This window comes from Hippopotamus amphibius, chromosome 4, assembly GCF_030028045.1.
Source record: "Hippopotamus amphibius kiboko isolate mHipAmp2 chromosome 4, mHipAmp2.hap2, whole genome shotgun sequence".
NCBI lineage: Eukaryota > Metazoa > Chordata > Mammalia > Artiodactyla > Hippopotamidae > Hippopotamus > Hippopotamus amphibius.
In genome coordinates this window covers 59,303,513-59,329,043 of record NC_080189.1, presented here as the reverse complement: position 1 = coordinate 59,329,043, position 25,531 = coordinate 59,303,513, and the positions used below count along the sequence as shown (strand labels likewise).

Genomic DNA, 25,531 nt, shown 5'->3' with positions numbered 1-25,531 from the left:
TTTTGATGGTTTATCAGTTCTTTTTCTTAAATTCTTGCTTTTGTGTATTAAAAGATCTCTGACTGACCCAAGATTATAAAGATTTTCGCCTGTTTCCTAGAAATTTTATGGTTTCAGCTGTTGCACTAAGTAAGGTATACGATCAATCTTGAGTTAATTTTCATACACACTGTAGGATGAAGGTCAGATTTTTTTTAACGTTGTTATCCAATTGTTCTAGCACCATTTGTTGAAAAGACTATAATTTCCCCCATCGAATTACCTTGGTGCATTTGTCAAAAATCAATTGTTTATGTCTGTGCAGATCTATATTGGAACTATTAATTCTGTTCCATTAATCTATATTTTTATTCTTATACTTAAACCAGACTGCTGTGACTAGTGTAGTTTTCAGTCAGTGGAAGTCCTCCAAACTTGTTCTTCGTAAAAAATGTTAATTTCTCCAAAAAAGCCTGCTGAGATTTTTATTGTGATTGTGCTTTAATCTGTAGATGTGGGGGAAACTGAAATCTTAACACTATGAGAACCCCATACCACACACAGACTTTGGGCTTCTTGGTACCATGCCCATGCCGGTTTAAAATCTGGAGATCAACAAGTCCTGTGAAACCCAGCAGAGGGATGATTACAAAGACTGTATCTGATTCCTCCATGGCCACTCCTTCAATGCTTATCTTTCTCCTGCTGTTGTTGTGGTATATCATTTCTCAATGTAAACTATTTGAGTCCTGTAAGTCCTTTCCCTAATCAATTACTTAAAGTAATTAACAAGATTAGCATAGTACTCATCAGGATCTCACTAGGATCACTTAGTTTTAAATGATATCAGTAAAACTCAGGAAATAAGAATGGTTTTCCAATGCTTTGAGAGCCAGGGCTGGGCTTCTAAATCCCCCAGGAATATAGCCTGGTTTGAACTGAACCACTTCCTCACAGTTGCCTAATATGCTTTAACTCATATGAATAATGTAGGGCTGAAAAACATACATGCCCTTGAAAGTTATATTAAAATATTTGCCTTATAATTTCTCTGGTGTGTCATCAATGAGGTTTTCATTAGTACTATTAGTTTATAAACAAGTATAACAATTCAAAGTTTAATAAGATAAAGCAGACTAAGGCCAGATAAAAAGTGATTCTCTGTAAGTGTGGGTGAAGTCAATAGAACTTCATTGTGTGGTTTTGATTCACATCCAAATGTTGGCACCAATTTCGTATGCATTTCCAGGAAATAAATGAAAAAACCTATCTCCAATACTTAAAATATAATCAAATCCAAATCTCAGCTTCAATTTCCTTATCACTATTAGTTTCTTATCTTTCCCCTTCCTGGCTCTTTAAAGTTTCATACATTCCTTCCAGATCTGTGCTTACTACTAGTTAGAAAAACTCAAACTAAATTTAGTGATTTTTCAGATAACCCTTTTTAAAAATAAATTTTAGTATCCACTAATTGTGATAGCTAGCTCACCAATAAACAAGAAATATAGAACCATACATGTTTTAAACCCTCAGTTTAAAATGGTTCATTAAAAATATGTCTTGCACTGTTGGTGGGAATGTAAGTTGGTACAGCCACTATGGAAAACAGTTTGGAGGTTCCTTAAAAAACTAAAAATAGAACTACCATATGATCCAGTAATCCCACTCCTGGGCATACACCCAGAGAAAACCATAATCCAAAAAGAAACATGTACCATAATGTTCATTGCAGTACTATTTACAATAGCTAGGACATGCAAGCAACCTAAATGCTGATCAACAGATGAATGGATAAAGAAGATGTGGCACATATATATAATGGAATATTACTCAGCCTTAAAAAGGAATGAAATTGAGTTATTTGTAGTGAGGTGGATGGACCTAGAGTCTGTCATACAGAGTGAAATAAGCCAGAAAGAGAAAACAAATACTGTATGCTAATTCATATACACGGAATCTAAAAAAAAAAAAGAAATAGAAAAAAAAAAGGTACTGATGAACCCAGTGACAGGGCAAGAATAAGGATGCAGATGCAGGGAATGGACTGGAGGACATGGCGTTGGGAGGGCGGGGGGCAAAGGGGAAGCTGGGATGAAGTGAGAGAGTAGCACAGACATGTATACACTACCAACTGTAAAATAGATAGCTAGTGGGAAGTTGCTGCATAACAAAGGGAGATCAACTCGATGATGGGTGATGCCTTAGAGGGCCAGGACAGGGAGGGTGGGAGGGAGTCACGGGAGGGAGGGGATATAGGGATATATGTATAAATACAGCTGATTCACTTTGTTGTACAGCAGAAACTGGCACAACAGGGTAAAGTAATTATACTCCAATAAAGAGCTTAAAAAAAAATACAGGTCTAGTTTTTGGATCCTGTTTTTGTATTAATATATTATGAAGAACTACCACCTAAAATATATTCAGAGGATTCAAATGTTATTTCTAATAAGTTAAAATTGAGAAATACTTTTTCCTTACATTCAATTAATTAAGACCCTGAGTTATATAATTTCAATCAATTGAAACCCAGGGTTAAATAATTTGGGGGAATAAAAGAAGCTAAGGGTCCCATTCTGATATCAAGATTTCTGCAAAGTAAATGAGGAAATTAAATGTATGCCTTTAAAAAATTAAAGTAGAATGTTCCATAACCTCAAGGTCAGAAAAGTGGTATGAATGATGAATGTTACCAGGAAGAAGAGATCACTAGGGGATAGGGAGATCAAGGAGGATTTCTTGGAGGGCAAAACAGCCTAAAACATGTTCAAGATAAGGAGATTGTAACCAGAAGAGAGTACTTTAAACAGAAGGAATGGAAGAGAGAAAGGCACAAAAATAATAATTCACAAGTCATGTTTGAAGGATGATAACCACACTAGGAAGACCTTACTAGAGCATGAATATAGGGAGAGCTAAGTGATAATATTGAGGGAGGAAAGACTTTTAAAACCAGGATAAGAACTTACATTCTGCACAGAATGGAGGGCCACTGAAGGTTTCTAAAGAAGAGAGGGTGATAATAAATGCAGAATTATTATTTCCACCCACAGGTCTTAGTTCTACTACTAGAGATACGTAGAATGAGTCAATTCCTTTTTCCATGATAGCCCTTTATTTAAAAACTGCTATTATGTTCTTCCATTAGCAGTAAGGATGAGAAGGATAGATTAAAGAAGGGAGAAACTGAAATCATGAGACAGTTCAGCCATTTGTCAACTGTACAAAGCTTGAAATGAGCGCAAAATTATGAAGAGAAAGAAAGGGATGGCTATGAGTTCATGTAACTACAAACTTTTTTCCAACTGAGAAATGTTCTTATAAATTGAACATATTTCTTACTTATTTCCTTTTAAAATTCACTGCAGAGCATAATAAGCAGCTTCAAAATCAAGTTCTACACTGACACAGAAAAGTGCTGTCTCAAGAACAGACAGCAATTCTGCAGAGACAATCCCACTTACAGAGGGGCCCATCCGAGAAGCTCTGTGAGTGCCTCAGACAGTTTTTCCTGCACTCTTTCCAGTTATTTTACACACTTTTCTTAGGATGATGGGTATTCTTGAAGCGCTAACATAGCACCCATAGAAGCCATTTAGATTGTATTCCTTAAACATTCTTTTCATCATTAAAGGATGTTTTCCAATTGAAAAAGTCTAAATTATAAAACCTAAACCCACACTCATGCAACATAAAATATGCTGCAATAAAATCCTAATGTTATTCTCTTTATAGCAATATTAACTCATCGATATTTTCAGAATATTTGGCAGTTTCATTTTGATGACGACAGCACTAAAACACTTCCATAATTACACATAGTAAATAATGTTCCCTTATGCATTCCTTTATAAGATTTACGGAAAAGTATAAGGCCTAAGCAATACTATATTAAAAAATCAGTACCCTGTGAGCAAATAAAATGGATTTCAAACCTTGACCTTAGTTGGCTCAGGACTACTTTATTTGTTTTCCAAGCTACAAATTTCAGGACTCCAGGGTTGGATATAAATTTAAGATCCAAAATAACGTACCCTCTGTCCTATTAAGTTGGAAAAGTTACAGTTTACCAAAGATTAGTCCTGCCTGATTTTTTAAAACAATAAAGAGATTTTAAAATGCATTTATTTACCTTAAGTCATTCAGCCTGCTTGTCTAAATAACATGTATCATTGGATATATGTATAATCATTTCAATTTCAATTTACTATATAACTGGTTTTATTGAAAGGATTTGGAGCCTAAATTCATATTTATTGAGAAATTCTATCTTCCTAGAAATTACTGCTATGTTAGCAATAAGACACACTAACATAGCTCAGCAATTAACCATATTGATTCACACTGTACATGTCATATCTTCATGTCTTCCTAGAATATTATAATTTTTAGTTTTAAATTACATTTACATGAACTAATTACAATAAAGAAGGAAAAATTTTAAACTAAAGGCAAGTTTTTAGTATTTAGATAAAATTCTTCCTGTGATTACATATATTTATAGGTACAATTAGAGAGAAAACTAAAATTCAACAAAATCTCAAATAACCAAATTGTACGTATCTCAAGCCACATACCTGACATTGCCCTTGGTGTTTCTGAGAACTGTTGCAGCAAAATTCTGTGTGACACCCACCAAGCTGATTCCATCCACTTCCACAATCTGGTCATTGACTTGTATTCTTTGGAAAGAGGGAAAAAATTACCCGTACTTAGTTTTTCTGATAATACATTACCATTCCCAATAAATGAGTTGACAAAATATTGATTTTTCAAGATACTCTTATTGATTCAAAATTCGTCTCCAAGCTCCAGATTTTAGTCAAATGCTCAATGTTTTTAAAAAATTATTTTGAAAAACAGAAATAAGCAATGCTAAGTGGAGACATTCCATTTATCCAACATCCATACTCCTATCACAAAGAATTTTTTTTAATTTATTTTTATTATTTATGTATTTATTTTTGGCTGTGTTGGGTCTTTGTTGCTGTGCACGGGGCTTTCTCTAGTTGCAGTGAGCGGGGGCTACTCCTCCTTGCAGTGTGCAGGCTTCTTAGTGTGGTGGCTTCTCTTGTTGCAGAGCACGGGCTATAGGCACACAGGCTTCAGTAGTTGCAGCATGCAGCCTCAGTAGTTGTGGTGCACAGGCTTAGCTGCTCTGCGGCATGTGGGGTCTTCCCAGCCCAGAGATCAAACCCGTGTCCCCTGCATTGGCAGGCGGATTCTTAACCAATGCACCACCAGGGAAGTCCCTATCACAAAGAATTGATAACTACTAATGTAGACTATATTTAAATCATTTTTTAGCCCTTAATAAATCACATAAAACATAACAGATCCAGATGAAATACCCCTTAGGCCTCATACCTAATCTTCATCCCACATCTCCTCCCCAAGGAAAAATATCACCAGGAACTGCAGGGAATCCTTCCTATTCAAGTTGTATACCTGAATTATGTAATGCTTATAAATATACGTGTAATATGCATATGTGTTATCTAGATAGACAGATATCCACACGTATATAAATGCACATATACACACGCACATAAAATGAATGTGTGTGTGTGTATTTATTTACATCTAGGAGCTATATATAGCATTATTGTTGTTTACTGTATAATGCCTTTATATTTATATACATGTTTTACATAGACCATTTTTTATTCCTCAAAATGAAGTATTTCAATCATGGAGAAATGCAGAGGGAATTAGATAATAAACACTCATGTACCCAACACCCAACCTTATCAAATTCCAGCACTGCAATACTTGTGAGACTTTTTTATAAAAAAATATATTACAGAAAAGCCGAAGCCCCTTTATTATTTGTCTCAATTCTATTCCCTTCTGTTTCCAGAGAAGTAACTATCATTAATTTTGATGCTTAGCCTTTTTTACTGATGCTTTGAAATAGAAATAATACATACACATAAATAGGCACAATATGTGTACATTTAGAGTTTTCAAACATTACGAAATATACCTCTCTTTTTACAATTTAGTTTGCTTCACTCAACATTATATATGAGATTTATCCATGGTTATAAATACAGTTCTAGCTAGTTCATTTTATTTTCCTTTATTTATTTAATTAATTAATTAATTTATTGGGATTGGCAGTATTTTTATTTTCTTTCCTGGTATGTCTAAATAGGGAGCCAACTTAATTCAGAAGTTGGTAAATGATAACCTAGCTAGTTCATTTTTTAACAAGGATATTCCAAAACATATTCATCCATTATTTTGCAGATGGACACTTGCATTGCTCTGAATTTTAGCTATTATGAATACTGATGTAATAATTAATTTCATACATCTCCTTACACACATGTGTGAGTTTCTCCAGGATGTATACCTAGAAATAGAATTTCTGAGTCAAAGAACACAGGCATTTTCAACTTCAGCAAACTGACACATTTCAGTTCAAGATGCAAATTCCCAACCACAGCACTGTGGAGAGGTTCTGAGTGTCTCCACACCCTCACCAGTACTTGGTATATTCAGACCCTTTAAATATCGCCAATCTTACAAGTGTAAAAAGGTATCACATGATTTTAATTGCATTTCCCTGATTGCTAGTATGTTCAATGTTTTTTCATAGGTTTATAAGCCATAATGTCCACTTTTGAAAACTGTTAGATCCTGTCTTTTACCCATCTTTGTTGATGTTATTGGCTGGAGTGTTTTTTCTCATAGATTTATATAAGATGTCTTTATCTTGTATACTAACACTTTCTTAATTAAATGTTGCAGATATCTTTGGCCCAATCTGTAGCTTGTCTTTGCACATTTTTAAGGGAAATGGTGGTTTTAAGAAGAACAGTTTTTAAATATATAATTATATTTGTAATTTTGGCTTTATATTAGGTAGTTTTTGTGTTTTGTTTAAGGAATCCCTTTCAGCCTCAAGGTTATAAAAACATTCTATATTTTCTTCTAAAGGTCTTAAATTTTGCTTTTCTGCATTTTTAGATAGTTATCCACCTGGAAATACTTTTTATTATGATATATATGTATTAACATTCTATTTTTATTTTTTCCAAGTATTATAAACAATTGGCTTAGCATTTAATAGTCCACTTTTTCTCCACTGAGTTGTAGTGCTGCCCCATCAGGTCTCAAATGTGCATCAATGTGGTCTGGGTTCTCTACTGGTTTCTAATTCACTGTCTATTTTTGAATGCTTACATTGTTTCATAATTAGTTTTGAGATTTCATAAGGTAATTCCCTTTACCTAGTTCACTGTCTTCAAAAGTTTCTGGGCTATTCGTGGGCATTTTCTCTTCTAGTTAGTTTTGGATTTACTTGCCAAGTTCTCTAAACACATTCGTTGAGATTTTAATAAAATTATACTGCTTTTTAAGATTAGTTTGTGAAAAAATGAGTCTTTATCATATTGCTCCTTCCCATCAATAAAAATTAAGTGCTACTATAATTATCCTGGGCAAATGTTGTATATATCACATTTTGTTGCTATGTGTTAAGAAAAATCATTTAAAGCTTGGAAATAAAAATCAAAGCAGAGGCAATAAGTCATTTCAATGTCATGTGTGTACTTTATTAAACAGGACCAACCAAGGATAATTTGGGGGAATGTATTTTAATTGATCTAAGGTTTTTAAAATTGATTAAAAGTCCTAGACTTAAGGTAGAACATTAATTTGTAGATTTTTGTCCTAAATAAAATCAGATACTTTTCTTCTGTTATTAAAGATAATCCCATAGGTCATGGTCTATTTCCTTGTAGAATACTAACCAGTTTTGTATCTATCTTAGCAATGTTATTCTAACATTACTTTATTAACTTGCACTTAAATAGCTACTCCATAATAAATAAATAAATAAACAAACAACTACTCCTAAAGTGTTCTTTGAACCACCCCTACCATCTCACTGGTTCTTTATTAATTAGTGAATTGAATAAAGTCTGATACATATACATTTTATTCTTATGAAAGTCATCTTTTAAACTCTGAACACTAGCCTATAATAGCTTTGGATCTTCCACCAAGATGTCAGAGTGGATTCACAAAGTTAATTCAACTGTGTTACCACAGAAAAGCATTGATGGACTTTTGTTTGGTCCCCAGAGTTATTCTAAAGCAGCAATAGAACTTTATCTTTGCTATCATGCTTTTTTTCTAATTCAGTTCTTCTGACTTTTTTTTTTCTTGTTTCTTGGCCATGTTGGATCTAGTCTGCACTAGATAACAGCAACATCATCATCAACAACAACAATAAATAATTCCCCAGTGGTAGCAGCAATGATTGGGAGTATAATATCATAATCTGACCATTTGAGACTTCTAATGAGATTGTGGGAATCTATTATCTCCCATGTGAGAGAAAATAAAGAATCTCTGTTGCTAACCTTTAATTTCTTTGTCTACTTCTGAGCTCAAACTATTTCATTTAAAAATTTCATGAATGCTAGAAAGGAAAAAGCCCTTTGAAATCTTGACCAGTGAGTTTTTATGTTTGTTGGATTACTTAACCTGTTTCTGAAGTTGCAGAACTGAAGCTACAAATTCTCTGTGCTGCTGTAAGAGAAGCCATGATCTCACTGAGTATGAAGTATATTCCTAACTTAGAAGGGTATTAATAAATTAAATTATAAAGCCTCTGAAATTAAAGGAGCGATAATCAAATTGGTTCATAGAGAACAAAAAGCAACTTCATAAATCTTATATTCTAGAATCTAATGAGAGTTTAAATGTGCTAGACATTTAAGAAAAAAATCCTTCTTGGAGATTCTGCTAGAGGCACAGAAGTATTTTCATATAAGAAACGAAGTTCATGTAATAAAAGTGAGTCTTTGGACAAATAAGACTTAATAATTTTGGTTTAAAATATCTATGTTTTCTCCATGATTTTGTAAAGGTGTGGGTTTGTATTTTCATGGAGACCAGTTAATCTGAACTTCCTAAAATTCTGATACAAATACTGATCAGATTAAGTTAACACTACCCCTACATAAAGTTTAGAAATCATAAAAAATATAAAACTGTGTTAAACTAAACTGAATCATGACACTAACCAACTTTTATATCAATGGTAATTATGTTTTATAGAGTGTCAGCTTACAACATGATTTCCAAGATTCTTAGTTATTCCAAAACCTTGGTCATAAAGCTTTTAATATATACAACTCTCCATATGTTAAAATGTTACAAAGTTACTATAACTTTGCATCATATTAATGAATGTGTTAATCTTTGCACTTTAAGAAGATGTAAAAATAGCATGTGTGGCTGCAGAAAATGTTATTGGTTAGTCTGCTAAATTGCATGCAGATGATAGGTGATTATTATCAAGCTCCTATCTACCAGTGAAGGTTGTTTCCAGAAGCTGGTTAAGTGGACTACAAGTTAAATTTAAAATGAATAATTAAGACGATGCTAACAGCAACAGTGATAGAAAAAAATGTGTAGGTAAGGTAATGGAATGAATTTTTGTTTTCAAGAGAATGAATAGCAGCTTAGACCAAAAGTATCAGCGTGTTTTACAATATGAAAGAACATAATGAAGATCAAAACTTGAGTGTGTATAGCAAGTTGAGGAAGGTTTAAAGGAGTGATTTTTATTTGCCTTGGTTTATACCATGTCGGGCCAAAAAGACACTATAAGATGTGCTGCATTTTGGCAAAACTGATTCAGGTTTGAAGGACTTATTCAAAATATTATTTAGAAGAAAAGAGTGTAGTTCTTCTCCTACTAGAGTTACACAGAATGAGTCAATTCCTTTTTCCATGGTAGCCCTTCATATATTTGAAAACTGCTATTATGTTCCTCCATTAGGGGTAAAGGAAGAGAAGGATATTGAAGAGAGAGTGAAATCATGAGACAGTAAAGAAGCCATCTGCAATTTGCACAAAGTCTGAAATGATAACAGCACAAAATTATGAATGAGAGCTCCTTTTACTTCACATTCTCTTCAGCATTTCATGTTGACAGCATTTTAGATTCTGGCCATTCTAATAGATATCTAGTGGTATTTATCACTGTTTTAATTTGCAGTAACTCATAGACTGGAAGAAAATTTTTATATATACCTTATATGGGGCTGGTATCGAGAATATTATAAAGAATAGTTACAACCCAATAATAAAAACACAAACAACCCAACTTAAAAATAAGTCAGAGAAAAATATTCAATACCATATGATCTCACTTATATGTGGAATCTAAAAAATAAAACAAATAAACAAAACAAAAAAACCCACCAGCTCATAGATACAGAGAACAGACTGGTACTTGCCATACAGTAGGGGGCGGGGGATGGGCATAATGGGTGAAGAGAGTCAAAAGATACAAACTTTTAGCTGTAAAATAAATAAGTCATGGGGATGTAATGTACAGCATTGTGACTATAGTTAATAATATTGTATTGCATATTTGAAAGTTGCCAAGAGAGTAGATCTTAAAAGTCCTCATCACAAGAAAAAAAAGAAAAAAATTTTTGTAACTACATCTAGTGATGGAATGTTAACTAGATTTATTGTGGTGATCATTTCACAGTGTATACAAATATCAAATCATTATGTTGTATACCTGAAGCTAATATAATGTTATATGTCAATTATATCTCAATTTTAAAAAATGAGCAAAGGATCTGAAAGGCATTTCTCCAAAGAAGTTACACAAAAGGCAAATAAGCATATGAAAGAAAAAGATGCTCAACATCATGAGCCATCAGGGGAATGTAAATCAAACCTAAAATAAGATACCTCTTCACACCTACTAAAATGGTTATGGTCAAAAGACAGTACCTGAAACCAATACAACATTGTTAATCAATTATACTCCAGTATAAAGTAAAAAATGCTTTAAAAGACAGATCATAACTTTAAATGGAGCATAACCTATAAAACTATTCATCCACTATGTTATACACCTGAAACTAATATGATATTGTAAATCAACTATACTTCAATTTTTTTGAAAAAGACAGATAAGTTTTCATGAGATGTGGAGAAATTGTAACCCACATACATTACTGGTAGCAATATAACATGATGCAGTTGCTTTGGAAAACCATCCAGCAGTTCTCCAAAAGGTTAAACATAGAGTTACCATATGACTCAGAAATTGCACTTCTAACTATATACTCAAGAGAAATGAAAACATGGCCACACAAAATCTGTACATGAATGTTCAAAGCAACATTATTCATAATAGCCAAAAAGTAAAAACAACCCAAATATCCATCAACTGATGCCAGAATAAACAAAATGCAGCATATGCATTCAATGGAATATTATTTGGAAATAAAACAAAATTAAATTTGATAGGTGCTACAACATGAATGAAGCTTGAAAACATTATACCAGTGAAAAAAGTCACAAAAGATCACATTTTATATGATTACATTTATATGAAATGTCCAGAAGAAGCAAATCTCTACAGACAGAAAGTAGACTAGTGCCTAAAGTGGAGGGAGGAGGAGAGGTATATTTTTCAAATTTGCACAAAAGTACAATATGAGCTAGCAGTGGCCATACCATGCTGGATAGGATAGTCTAGGGCACTAGTTCCCAAACTGCTGAACTACAATGGAATAATGGAGCAATTTTGAAAACTGAAGATTCCTCAAGTTATACCTCCTGCAAAATTCTCATTCCGAAGATATGGAGTAAAGCACATTTGTTTCTCAATTTTGTCTATTATGAATAAAGTTGCCATTCACATACAAGTCTTTATGTAGACATACATTTTCATTTCTCTTGGAAAATACCAACAAGAATCGTTGGCTCGAAAGGTTAAGTATATGTTAAACTTTAAAAGAACTGCCAAACTGTTTTCCTAAGTGGCTGTAAAATTTTATGTTCCCACAAGCTATATATGAGTGTTCCATTTCTCCGCATCCTTGCTAACATTTTATATTGTCAGCATTCCTATCTTTAGCCATTCTAGTAGATGTGGTATCTCACTGCAGTTTTAATTTGCATTTTCTAATGACTAATTATGTTGAACATATTGTCATATGCTATTGATCATTCATATATTTTTCTCTTTGAAATAACTGTTCAAATATTTCATCTGTATTTTTAAAATTGAGTTGTGGTTCTTTCTGTTATTGAGTTGTAAGTGTTCTTCATATTCTTGACACAAGTCCTCACTTGAATGTTAAATATTTTCCTTGTCTAATAGTTTCCCTTTATCATTTCATAACTGTGCCTCTCAAAGAACAAAAGTTTTGATTTTAATAAAGTTTAGTTTATCAGTTTTTTTCTTTGATGATCCATGCTTTGAGTCCTGTCTCAAAAATCTTTACTTAATGGTAGGACACAAAGATTTTCACCTATCTATTCTCTTAGAGATTTCATGATTTGAACTCTTATATGTAGACTTAAGATTAATTTTGAGTTAATCTGTATATGGTGTGAGGTAAGGTTTGTGGTTCAGTTTTTTTTGTTTTTTTCATATGGATATCTAATTCTTTTTTTAATTTTTATTTTATTTTGGAGTATAGTTGATTAACAATATTGTGTTAGTTTCAGGTATACAGTGAAGTGATTCAGTTATACATATACATGTATCTATCCTTTTTCAAATTCTTTTCCCATTTAGGTTACTACAGAATAGTGGATATCTAATTCTGAAAGCACTATTTGTGGAAAAGGTTGTACAGTTTACCACTGAATTACCATGGCACTTTTAGTGCAAGTCAACTGACTATATCTATCTCAATCCATTCCTTACTTTCTATTCTACTCCACTGATCTCTGTTTCTATTTTTATACCAATATCACATGGCCTTGGTTACAGAAGTTTTGTAGTAAGTCTTGAAAAAGTCTGGTAAAGTCAGTCCTCTAACTTTATTCTTTTTCAGAATTGTTATTCTAGGTCCTTTGCATTTCCATACACATTTTGGAACCAGCTAGTCAATTTTTTGGAACCAGCTAGCCAATTTCTACCTCCTCCCGCCCCCCCCCCACCAAAGCCTCCTGAGATTTTTATTCTATTTCTTTGAACCTACAGATCAATATGGGGACATCTGACATCTTAAAAATATTTAGCCTTCTATTCTATAAATATTGTATGTCTCCATTTATTTACCTAACCAAATATCACCTTACCATCAATCCCTAATATTATATCAACATTTTTCATTTTTATCCAACAACATCCTCGCATAATTAAAAGCTCTAAGGCAAGCCATACCCTGAAAAGACTGTTCACGTTCGTGCTTTTGTATCTTTTACAAAATATTTGCCCACAAATCCTTTCTCTACCCTCTCTGAAGTCTCTTAAAGGCCCGGCTCTTCTCTTTGAGAAGTTATCTGCTTATCCAAGACTAATAATTTTTTCATTGTTGAATCTCTTCTAGATCATATATTTAAATACCTCCACCTAATGTTACATGTTACCACATATTGTTTGATATTCCTTTTTTAATTTTTTTGGATTTTTAAATTGAACTATAGTTGATTTACAATATTGTGTTAGTTGCAGGTGTGTAACAAAGTGATTCAGTCATATATGTAGATAGATAGATAGAGAGAGAGAGAGATAGACAGATTTAACAATGAATCCAGGATACACAGTACACATAACATGATGACAAACAATTAAACACAAATGCATGTGCTACAGTCTATTACATTTAAGGGTACAGAGGCCAAGAGTTTAGCTGGGCTCAACTAATGACAGCTAAATGGTTTCAGTGAGGAACTGGACACTAAGCTTAGCCTTGAAGTAGAAGGTAATAAAATGTTGAGAAAAATATGATTCTGGGAAGGGTGAAGAGGATGAAAGGAAATGTGGCAGTAAGAAAAAAAAAAAAAGAAACTTGGAATTGCTTAGATCCAAATTTCAATCCCAAAGCTTTCACTTACTGATAATCTACTAAAAGTCCCCACTGCTGTTTCCTCATCTTTATGTTGTTTTAGGAATATTGTTAAATTTGTGTGATGTAGAAAAACACAAAAAGGAATTACTAAAAGATGGAAAAAGAAAAGAAGGAGAAAGTAGATGGCAGACTGGGAGTGAGAGCTTCTGCAAAAGAGCCTTGTAAAGAGAGAAAGAATTTTGAGGTAAACGCAGACCTAGGCTCCTATCCTGCAAGCACGGTGAATGTTAAGAATGAGTAAGGGAGAGGGATGATTTGAGCTATAAAGTCCCAGACCTTAGTAGTAAATAACCCCAAATTTACAAAACCAGAAAAGCAATGAGTATTTGAACAAAAGATGGATTGGGGGAAAAAATGACACTTAAAATGTATACCATCACCAACAAAGTAGAACAAACTTACAAGCATTTTCCTGATACTCGATTGTGTTAGAGAGGGATATGCTATTTAAATGCATGTAGCATGCAAAATATTAAATGTAAATTAGTGATACTATAATTATTACAGCAAAATTTTAAAATGTATAATTGATAGTCTCTTTACGATGCACTTTGATTGTTTTATTTCAGCAAAAGTTTGTTTATTTATATGTTTTCATTCATTTACCTCACACCACAGTTTTCTTAATCCCATTTTCTATAAAAACTTAACTTTCTTCAACTATGAATTCCTGAAACAATTAATCCTTAGTTTAGATAGAAAAGATCTACCATAACTACCATGTATGCTGGTTGTAAACATCAGCAAAATGTATGTAAAAGAATTAGTGCAGTAACTGACATATCTTATAGCCTTAACACATTGTAGTTTTAATAGTTATTACTTTGACTCAGATGTGCAACAAGGTTCAGGTTCGGGAAGGAAACTAGCACAGACAATAATGTAATTTTCCTGATTAAAGTAGAGAGTATGTACTTAAGAAATGACATTGGTATCCAATGTCAACAAGATCCTGGGTTATAATTGGCAAAAACGGAGAGCAACTATATGCTGTTATTCAGAAGGGCTACACAAACAAGGTGACAGTTGTAGAAGAATAATCTTGGGATCAGGATAAGGATAAACTGAGAAAGATCAGCTGAAAGAAGACCACAGAAGCAAGGAATAAGAGAAAGACCTGGCCCAGAGGTGTGGCCCAGAGAATGAATACAAAAGAATCTGAGGGACATTCCAAAGAAAAAAAATACACAATAAGATATTAATTGGTAAAATAAATGAAAGAATAAAAGATGACTAGGAAGTTTATGTCTAAAGTGATGAAAAACAGAATCAACACAAAAAACAGGTTTTCAGATCAAGAGAAAAAGATAAAAATAAGGAAAAGAGGGATTCAATTTATCTTATGATGAATTTGAGATAAAAATAACATATACGTGAAATAAATGAATAGGTTCTACATGCAGAGACTGAGATATGAATTTGGGAGTAATTTATATAGTCATTTTAAAAAATCAGTTCGTTGGTTGAATACAAAAATGAGTTCAAGAAGCTCACCTTGGAAGAGAAGCATTCTTAGAATGCAGGGTGAAAAACAGGGGGATCTATATAGAAGGAAAACCTGGAAAGCCTGTCTCCCTCTCTCTCTCTCACACACACACACACACACACACACACACACACCCCCACCAAAAACAAAGAAACAAAAAAATCAAAGAAAGGGTCATGGAGCTCATTAGAAATAAATGACTATAATGACACTGAAAAAGTTTAAGAAGATTAGGTCTAAGAAAAGGTTACTTGGATGTCTCAAAAAGGAGGCAAATAATTTTTAAGGTAATAAATTTGACAGAAAATTAAGGTTCGAAACTAAATCCAGAATTTCCCTGTGTTAACCTTAGAACTGCATGTTAAATCTGTTTATTGTACTTGATCATTTCTGTTATCAGAGCAGGGGAGTAGAGGAGAAAGTGCCTTAGAGTTAAGAAGTGAAGGCTTTTGGTATGCGTCACTTATTTGTAGAGATTAGTACTAAAAGAACAGATGATAACACAGTTGTAAAAAAGGCAACAGGAAAGACGCACACTGAAAATAATTTATGGAAGATGCCTTAGAGGACTGGGATGGGGAGGGTGGGGGGGACTCGAGGGAGGGTGGGGGGGGAGTTGAGGGAGGGAGGGAATATGGGGATATGTGTATAAAAACAGATGATTGAAACTTGGTGTACCCCCCAAAAAATAATAAATTAAAAAAAAGAAAGAAAGAAATACAAGCATCCAGTAAACATCTTAAAAGATGCAAAAACAAGAAATTATCAAATTATTGAAGATTTTATAACAATATTCAAATTTTAATCCCCATAAGGGTGCAGTAGACTACTCTTCGACACACTGCTGGGGAGTACAAATTGAACAACCTTTCTGAAGGGCAGTTTAGCAATGTGTTTCTAAAGCATTTAAAATATAATGCACTTTGACACAGTAATTCTGTTCCGAGGAAGTACTTTACAAAAAGTAATCAGAGATATGCACAATGATTTTTACATAAAAATGCTAACCTCATCAATACCTTGAAACAACATACTTGTATAACAATATGTAAATGGTTTACATATGTAATACTACAGCATAATACATCCTTAAAGTCTGTTGTAGAAAAGTATTTAGTAATGTTATATAACATAACATACTATTTGAGCATGGGCTCTGGAATAAGATATCCTAAGTTCATAGCCAGACTCTGCCACTTACTTGCTGTGACTATATAAGAGGAGCCATTGTTTCCTTAAGTGTAAAACAGAAATAACAATAATTTTATATATTTAATCAGGGCTATTAGAGGGATTAAACAAGATACAAAATATAAAGAACAGAGCATAATGCCTGATATATAGTAAGCATTCAACAAATATTATCTTGATGAATAAAATGTATAAAAACCCATAAAGCTTGATATTCACTGATCTTAACCTTGTTAAGTAAGTAAACAAAGGCACATGCACAGAAAAAACTCTGGAAGGAAATTCAGGATTTTAAGAGTGGTCAACTCTACGTGGTGGGATTACATGAGATGTTTATTTTCTTCTTTACATTCTTCTACATTTTCCAAGTTTTCAGCCATGAACATGTATCACATTTAAAACTTCAAAATGTTCTCTAAAATCAGCACATGCTTATTTGACAACTGATCATGGCATTTTACAGTGACTGTGGAAATAGTCTAAAAAAATTTTCCTCCAGACTGAAGCACTGATAGTTACTTGTTCTTTATTAAAGAAGCATATGTGAATAACCATAAAATAACTAGACTAAAGGTTCTGGACTCAAGGATCCATAATCTATAACCCAAAGCCAAAAAGACATTTTCTCAAATATGTAAGGGGTGGGGGAACTCATACAAACGTTCTGAGCTTCTGTTTTTCAACAGACACTTTACAATGCTTAGCATATAGAATTAACTTAGGCAGAAAATAAACAATATTTGTATTTATATTATAGCACTTCCTAATTTTCTGAATTCATCTGTGTCAATGTCCTCACGTTCATGCACACCCATGAGCCTAAAATTAGGAAAATAATCTAGAAAAAAGTTCTACATGGAAAAAAAAAACCCAAACCTGTCAACCTAGAATCCTATATACACAGAAAATATATTTTAAAAAATCAAAGGTGAAATAGACTTAATCAGATATACAAAGCTGAAAGAATTCATCACCAGCGAACCTGGTGACAAAATGGTGAAGGACGTCCCTCAAGGAGAAGAAAAGTGATGCTAGGTGGAAATATGGATTCCAAAAAGGAACTGGTACTGGTCACTGAGAAGACAGAAGACATGCAACAGGAAGAGTGGCAACAGTTATTTGACTGGATCTGCTCTCTGCATTCAGAGACCAGTGTAAGAAAGAGGCATCCCACAATTAAAATGCAGGTTTCTGATCCTACATAATTCTTCTTGCCTGCCTTAATACAGAGAGCATTAAGGGGATGAAGAGAGCTCAATATTATCTGATTATTATTTTCATTAAAAGGGTATTAATTTTTAAAACTTTTTTTCTCATTGCAGTGATACATTCATTAAAGAAAGGATCTGAAAATCTGATACACAATTAAAACAAGGAAATAAAAGCCACCTTTAAATTAGAAAATAGGGAGGGAAGTTCTACAGAGTTTGCTATTTTATTTGAAGGGCATTTCAATTTACTTTTTAGAGGTAAGTGTGTGGTGATTAATGTGGAGCCAAACTCAAGAAACTGTAAAAATGAGCAGAAGAAGGAGGAGAGGTATAAACACTTAGACAGGGATGAGAGAAATAAATAATACTGGTTACAAAAAAGGGCACCTGTTCAGGGTTACTGCCACCATGGACTGATCGTACAACCCACAAGATCATGAACCAGCAGGGTACTTACTACATAAGTGGTTATTATGGTAGGGAAAAGTTTTTTTGGCATCTGATACCCACTTTGCTTGAATCTCTTACCCTGAGAGAGGGTAACTTTTAGATGCAACCTCACAGAATAGTAGTAGTAGTAGCTGATAATCTCTCAAATCTTGGTTCATAATTAGAAGCACAGAAAAGACAAGGGATGAGCCCTGGCGGTAAAAATTAAATGGAAAGCTCTCTGCATTAGACCACCCGAGATTAGAAAGAACACAGATAATATGGACTTTTCAAAAGAGCAGAGGAAATAGCCTGTTTTTCCCTGGAAACACTGTCTACTGGAATAGAATTTACAGGAAGATAGCTGGCTAGTTTGTAAAAGGCATCTAGTCTTGGCCATTTCCTCAATGTTTCTACGTGCTCATGAACACAAGTGCGCAATACGACTGCCCTTCAACCTCAGTCTGATATTTCTGAGATCCCTCAATTCTGAATCTAAAAACCAGATGGGGGTAAGGCTAGTAAAAAATATCTAAGTTGGAATACTCTGGGGTTTGTTTAACGTTATTGGGTATTTATTGACATGATGTATCTGGGATGCGGAAACAAAAACAAAAATCCTACCTCACAGGACTTATGTCAACAACGCAACCAAGGATGAATGAAAAGGAGACCAGCTGGAGCAACATTAATGAACTTTGGACAACAGAGAGTCTTCCCCAAAATGCCAGAGAGCCAAGTTTCAAATGTATATGGAAATACATATCATAGCAGTAATATTCTAAAACTCTGTAAGGGGTGAACAGTAAGATACTTAATTAGAAGAGTGACAAAAGAGTGTGTGTGCAGAGAGGAAACCGTCAACTAAGGAATTAGGATATATGGACACAGTGAAAACAGAAGTTCCCATTCAGGGCTGTCCCAAGCTTGAGGATACCTCAGGAGAATAGACTGGTCCTGCAAGGAGGGAGAGTTTGCTACAGGGTAAGCAGATGAATAGTACTCGTCATCTGTTTCATATGTTGGTGTTACCACAAAGACTGTCCAAAATAATTAAAACTCTTTAAACCAACACCTGAATGAGGATAAACTACACTGAACTTTAAGTTCACATTTGGCATCTTTTGCAAAAAACTGGAAAATGCACAGGACTGTGTTCTCAAATGACAGTGTTCTCAAGCAAAAGTTTGAGAAACAAACATAAGGAGCCAGAAACAAAGTAGATTTTAAGTGCATTTTTAATTTGCCTCTTTAGCGAGGCATTATTAATATCTTTTGTCAGTTATCATCCACATGATTTATTCTACTATCAGCATTTTAAATTGTGCTATTATAAAATTCATTTTGCTTTATAGATCCATTAAAGAGGACTGGAGAAACAATTAGTGTGTTAGTGTCCTGTGTACATCCATAAAATTATGGCAGCAAAAACGAATGGTTAATATATTTAATAATATTTTAATAAAAACTTAGAACTAACACAGAAGGTGTAAATGGCTATCATGCCACTCAACTAAATTATAAGTTACCTTATAAGAGGCAAAGTAGCACACACAAAAAAGAAGAAAAGAACAGAAAAAGAAAAATGTTATACCCCAGTACCGAATGTCGTGAAAGCGACCAAAGCACAGGTATGCACTCATTCAAAAAATATCCACTGAGCACCCCGTAAGTTTCAGGTGTCATATGAAACGATACAGACACATTTAGAATGTTGACATCATATCAAATAGTAAGGAAGACTCAAAACTTTTCAACTATACTAGATGACTCAGGAGGTAAATATCCATGGCAAATTTTTAAAAGTGCTCAAAATATGATGAGTTTATGAGACACTGGGAAGGGGTAAAATCAATCACAACAGAAAAGCCTTCCTGTATTGAGGGCAGGAAGGGCAGAGGAGGGAGAAAAGAATTTTCTCTATATATCTGTTTATTTGACATACCTTAAAGGAAGTTTGCCCAAATCTGAGACTAAACTGAAATCATTTTCTTAAGTAAGGAAGAGTTATTAAGACGCTAGAAGCAAGCTATAAAGCTATAACACAGACTTCATCTTCTAAAGTTAAAAGGAACATCTAACCCAGAACTTTAATTCTGCCCAAAACTGAAGAGTAACTTTCGCAAGCCGACATGGTGATAACTTTATTAATTTTAGTTGCAGTTTAAAATATATAAAGTATTACATATTCTTTATAGAAAATTATATATTCCACATTAGCTGAAACTAAAAAAAAACACAGACTAGAGCCATTCAACACTTTGGTGTATATTAATTCTAGGGTTTTTGAGAGGGAGAAAGAGAAAAGAGAGAAAGAGATGGGGCTGAGGTGGGGGAGGATGAAAAGAACAGAAAACATACCCACACAAGAATGGCATTATACTAATCATACTGTTTTGTAAATCCTTAATACAATCTTTCTATATCAGTAAGTATATATAACGTAACTTTAAAAAAATTATTGACTGGAGGGAGCAACCAAATATTCCTTTTGTTAATTTTTTTTATACTGATATGTTTTAAATAGTAAACATTAAAATACTGTGCAAATGAGCATACCCATAATGGTGGTAATAACAGTGTAATAATTTAAAAGATGTGAACACTGCCATAGGTGTAATAATGTGACCACTTAATTTCAAACACACACACACACACACCCCCACACACACTCAATTTTCATATAAAATGAAAGGTATGGAAAAGAGCTCTACAGTCTTTCTGACAGCCAAAATCTTATGAATTCTGTACATCTCATACCTCTTGTTTTCCGTAAGTCTTCCCATAATAGCTATTTTTAATAAATTTCCAACTTATGCCTACTTCAGTCAACAGTTTCATACACAAAGAGCACTGTGGAAGGTTTTTTTATTTATATAAGCTTATTTAATGCATACAATAATTCTGCAATGTAGAAACCTGAAAATTAAGTAATTTGTTCAATATTCCTCAGCTGGTAAGTAGAGAGTATGGAATTAAGACCCCCGGTCACATGATCCCAAAGATTCTGCTCATTTCATTACATCAAGTTGTCTTTTTTAATATATTCACTGAGGCATTTATTAAGCATCTATTATAACAACAGCAGGATTACTGTACTAGATAAACATTCATTTAGAAGGATTAAGGAAATGCACACTGGGACTGATAAAGCTAAGTTCTCATATCACTGTAAATATTAAAACTACACAGGAGAACAAATCAGTAAACAGGTTAACAGAAAACAAACCTAATTTTAAAAATGAGTGACAGAAAAACAAATAGTTCTGAGTTTAGAACAAAGGGAATTGACTAACTGATGAATACAAAATTTTCTACTTCTTTGTTTTTTAATCAACTTGTATTTTGGTTTGGCTTTGTGGCCCAATTACTTAAGAGAGGTGATTTATAATAATTTAATATTGTTTGAATATTAGCAATAAGAATTTTTCCTATCACTTTAGAATGACAAGCTTTTCATGAAACATAAAAGAGAAAAGATGCAGATTTTACAAACAAATCACTGGAAGAAAGGTTCTAAATTAATAATAGGAAATATTTACTACTGCCATTATATAATTCATTGAAGGGGCAAAGAGGTTATTTCCTTAACTACTTTGAAAAGGAGGAAGACAATAAATTACTTTTAAACACAAAATATTGATATCCCACTTTCTTTGTTTTAAGTGTGATAAACATTCAGTCAGCTGAACATTCACTCAAAACATTCATTTCAGACCTTCTCTGTTCAAGTGTTATAGGAATACAAATAAGGCTACTGGCTAAGATGTGGTTCCTAACCTCATAGAAAGAGATGGTACTGAAGGTGTGGCTTTCTATTTAAATAAACCAATTTGGTTCCTCTTGGAAAACATCTGCATCCATCAGAGGGAAATAATACTACTGTGGGTCTCATTGGAGATTCACAAATGATTTTCAACATGGTTTATTATTTTTGGATAAGATGGTTAAGTGATAGACACTCAAACCTTGAAAAAAAATCAAAGCCAGTTATTCAATGTTCCAAAAAAATAAGATGACATTTCTTTAAATCTGGCACTCATATTTTTGAGTCTACTTTTATTTCTATTTCTATTTCAGCCCCAACTTGATGTATCAGTAGCCTAGGGTCAGGATTAATCAAAATCTTTAAAGATACTTTTAGCTCGACATGATGAAAGCTAAGACATAAAACAATGACCATCTGATGCTCTCGTGTGCATTCAAAGTACCCAAGGTGGATGTTTACCCCCTCCTAGAGATTTTAATTCCACAGGTTTAGGTGGCACTCAAGAACTTGTGTTTTTAGACAAAACATATTTTGAGAGACACTGATCTCCAGAATTACCATCACTGAAGAATTAAGAGTTCCTATTTTCCCTCCTACCTCTGTCATCTTCAGAAGTGCCAGAACTATTATTTGTTTTGATATCTCTGAAGTGAAACTATATGCTGATCTCCACAGTATATATTCTAAAATGATAGACACCCATGTTTCTGCTCACTTTCCACTAGCTAGACAGACGAACGGATAGATACAAAGGTAGACGGATATAGATAACAGATCCATCCACCCATTTATCTAATATACATCAAAGAAATGCACTCTGCCTACAAATCAGAAAGTAACTCAAATGTTTTAACATTTTCCACATCTGAAACACACTCAAATACTGTTCTAAAAAGTCAAAAGAAAGCTACCACTGAAAGAAATTCTCAGAAACATTTCCTAGAAGATTTGAGTTATTTACAGCAGTAGTTGGCATACCTGCCATCTCGCTGAGCAGCACCACCTTCTGTCACGGTCTTGACAAATATTCCCAGCTTTTCAAGTCCAGCATCGGCTCCAACACCCATTCCAATAATACTTATACCAAGTCCATCCTCATCTATGAAAAAGGAAAAAAAAGGAAACAATCTAAATTTTACACTCATCTACAATTAGCTGCTGAGATCTATTTACTGCTTTTAATTTTGCTCTTTGTGAACTATATTGATATGCTTGCTTTGACAGAATTTTTATTCTATGCTGGGGAGCAAGGATGTCAAATAAGACCCTGCAAAAGGCTCATTAGTTTAGTCTCATTTTACTACTGCAGTTAGCTATTCATTGTGATCTCTGGAAAAGGTAATAATTTGGTTATTGAGCAACTGATCTGCCTTAAAATACAGCCTGACTAAATAATATAATATTTTCAAGCACAGACCATACATACTAAAACATATATATTATTTTAAATAAATGTGATCATAATATATTTGCAACTTCCCCTTTAATTACATGGTCTTCTTTTTCTTTTTTACTTGGTCCATATCCCCATTCACGTTAATAAGATGGTATGTGTCTCTCAGTACTTTCCTCTGTCCTACTATACAAGCATATAAACATATCATCAGATACAATATATACATATATATGCATATAATTAAACATACGTATTATATATGGCTTAATTTTCCTTCTTATTTCCTTTACACAAGCAAGATCATATTATACCTACTTCTCTCTGCAGCTTACTTTTCTAATTCAATGATGCCTCATGGATATCAATTCACATAGCCTTAAATCATTTATAATGTGTAATATTTCATGCTGAGAAGGTGTCATAACTTATCCAACCATTTCTCTACTAACAGGCATTCACTTTTGTTTCCACTTCATTGGCCATTTGAAAAATACTGACAAACACATTTTTAAATTCACTTACAAATCCTTATTTCCTTCCAATTCTCCTTTCTGTGAACACATATATTTTAACATTAGTGAAACAAAAGATATACTATTTGCATTCCACATATTTTGGCTGACATTCAAAGTTATTTTCCGATAGCCTCGTCTTTATAATAATGGTGTATTAGTTGCATAAAAAATAGATGCTATTAGCTAATCAACAGTAGTGGATTGTTAAAGGAAAACTGGCTCAATAGAATGTTTGATGCTTTTAAAAGACTTTTTAGCAATAACCTTTAATTTGCTAAGTAGTCTCAACTAGTAATTTTCTGAATAAGATTCATCTCATTGATTATTGCCAGCTTCTGCTTTAAGTATTTCTAAGTACAACTCATAATCCTACATCTTTATTCTACATATGTTTAAAAATATGTCATTTGGCAAAAGTGCGTTTGCTTGTGTGCTAAAGAAAGCTATGTTGAGTGTTCTCCCTGGAGGAAATGTCTGATGTGATCCCCCGCTGAAGGCACGTCCACATTGATTCTAGGCATAGGTATCTCTCCAGCGTGAGAACTGTTGACTAAATGAGTGGTCACTGGAGGTTTTCCTTTGTTCCTTACATTTAGAATATTTGCACACATCATTTCCCATATTTATTACATTCTAATCGTTTCCCTGGTATAGATACCCATGTTCATCAAGAGGCATTCTCTTGCTAAAAACGTTCCTGCACTTGTTATAGTTTTAATTTCTCCCGAGAATTTTTCTTATGCACATGAAGGTTAGATCTGTGCTGAAGGCTCTTCCTCATAGGTTACCTGTATAAAGTTTCTTCTTTTCCACATGAATTCTCTTATGTGTATAGAGGTTAGGTGTATTGCTGAATGATTGCACATATTCATCATCTTCAAAGGGTTTCTCTAGAGTGTGAATTTGTTCATGTTGATAAAGGGATGAAAGATGACCAAAAGCCTTCATGTTTACACTCAAAGAAGTTTTTTTTTCTCCTTGAAGTGTGTTTGCTCTTGCGTTAGGAGATGATCACTGAAGACTTTTTCACATTGAAAAATGTTATAGGGTTTCTCTGTTGTATGAAATCTCTGGTGTATCTTAAGCATAGCTGAATTCTTATTCATATTCATTATATTTACAGGACTTCTTCTTCATTATGAATTATCACATTTCAAGCCAATGTTGAGTTCCCATACTCAGTATATTGAAAGGGCTCCTGTCAAACGATGGTTCTCTACACTGTCACTCCATTAAATATAATAGTTTCTTCCTGCAAATATCCTGCATGAAAATTACATCTTGGTTTTTAAATCCATTTTCCCTGTCTGGACTCAGGCTTTAGTAAAATTATCTTCCTTCCTTCCATAGCTCCTCTTGATGCTCTAACTGGAAAATTACACAGATTTGCAAAGCTAAAAACCCAGCTGTGGGCAAAACTATTATATTAGCTTGAGCCATCCTTAATTCCAGGGCAGACCATGTGAAAAGACATGGCGACAACTGAAAGAAAATTAAAGGAAGAGTACAGTCAGCCCACAGAGACTAGATACTGATTTCATCTCTGTACGGCTTCTCTGAGATGTCAAGTATGGGTGGAATGAAGAGCCACAACTTCAAGGCCCTGATTCTTCTGGTTGCACTGTCAAGAACCCAGCAGCCGTCCTGACTTCCTCTGTATATACTCTCCTAGGAACAGACAGCACACTAAGCATGC

The 25,531-nt window shown here is 33.6% G+C and overlaps 1 protein-coding gene across 1 annotated transcript in view; it reads right to left on the bottom strand.

Annotated features, from left to right (window-relative positions):
* The window catches only part of PPP1R9A (protein phosphatase 1 regulatory subunit 9A), a 296,085-nt gene that overhangs the window by 96,278 nt on the left and 174,276 nt on the right, over window positions 1-25,531 (bottom strand). The window contains 2 exon segments of the mRNA XM_057731848.1: window positions 4,560-4,664; window positions 22,903-23,023. Coding sequence (XP_057587831.1) covers window positions 4,560-4,664; window positions 22,903-23,023 — 226 coding nt within the window.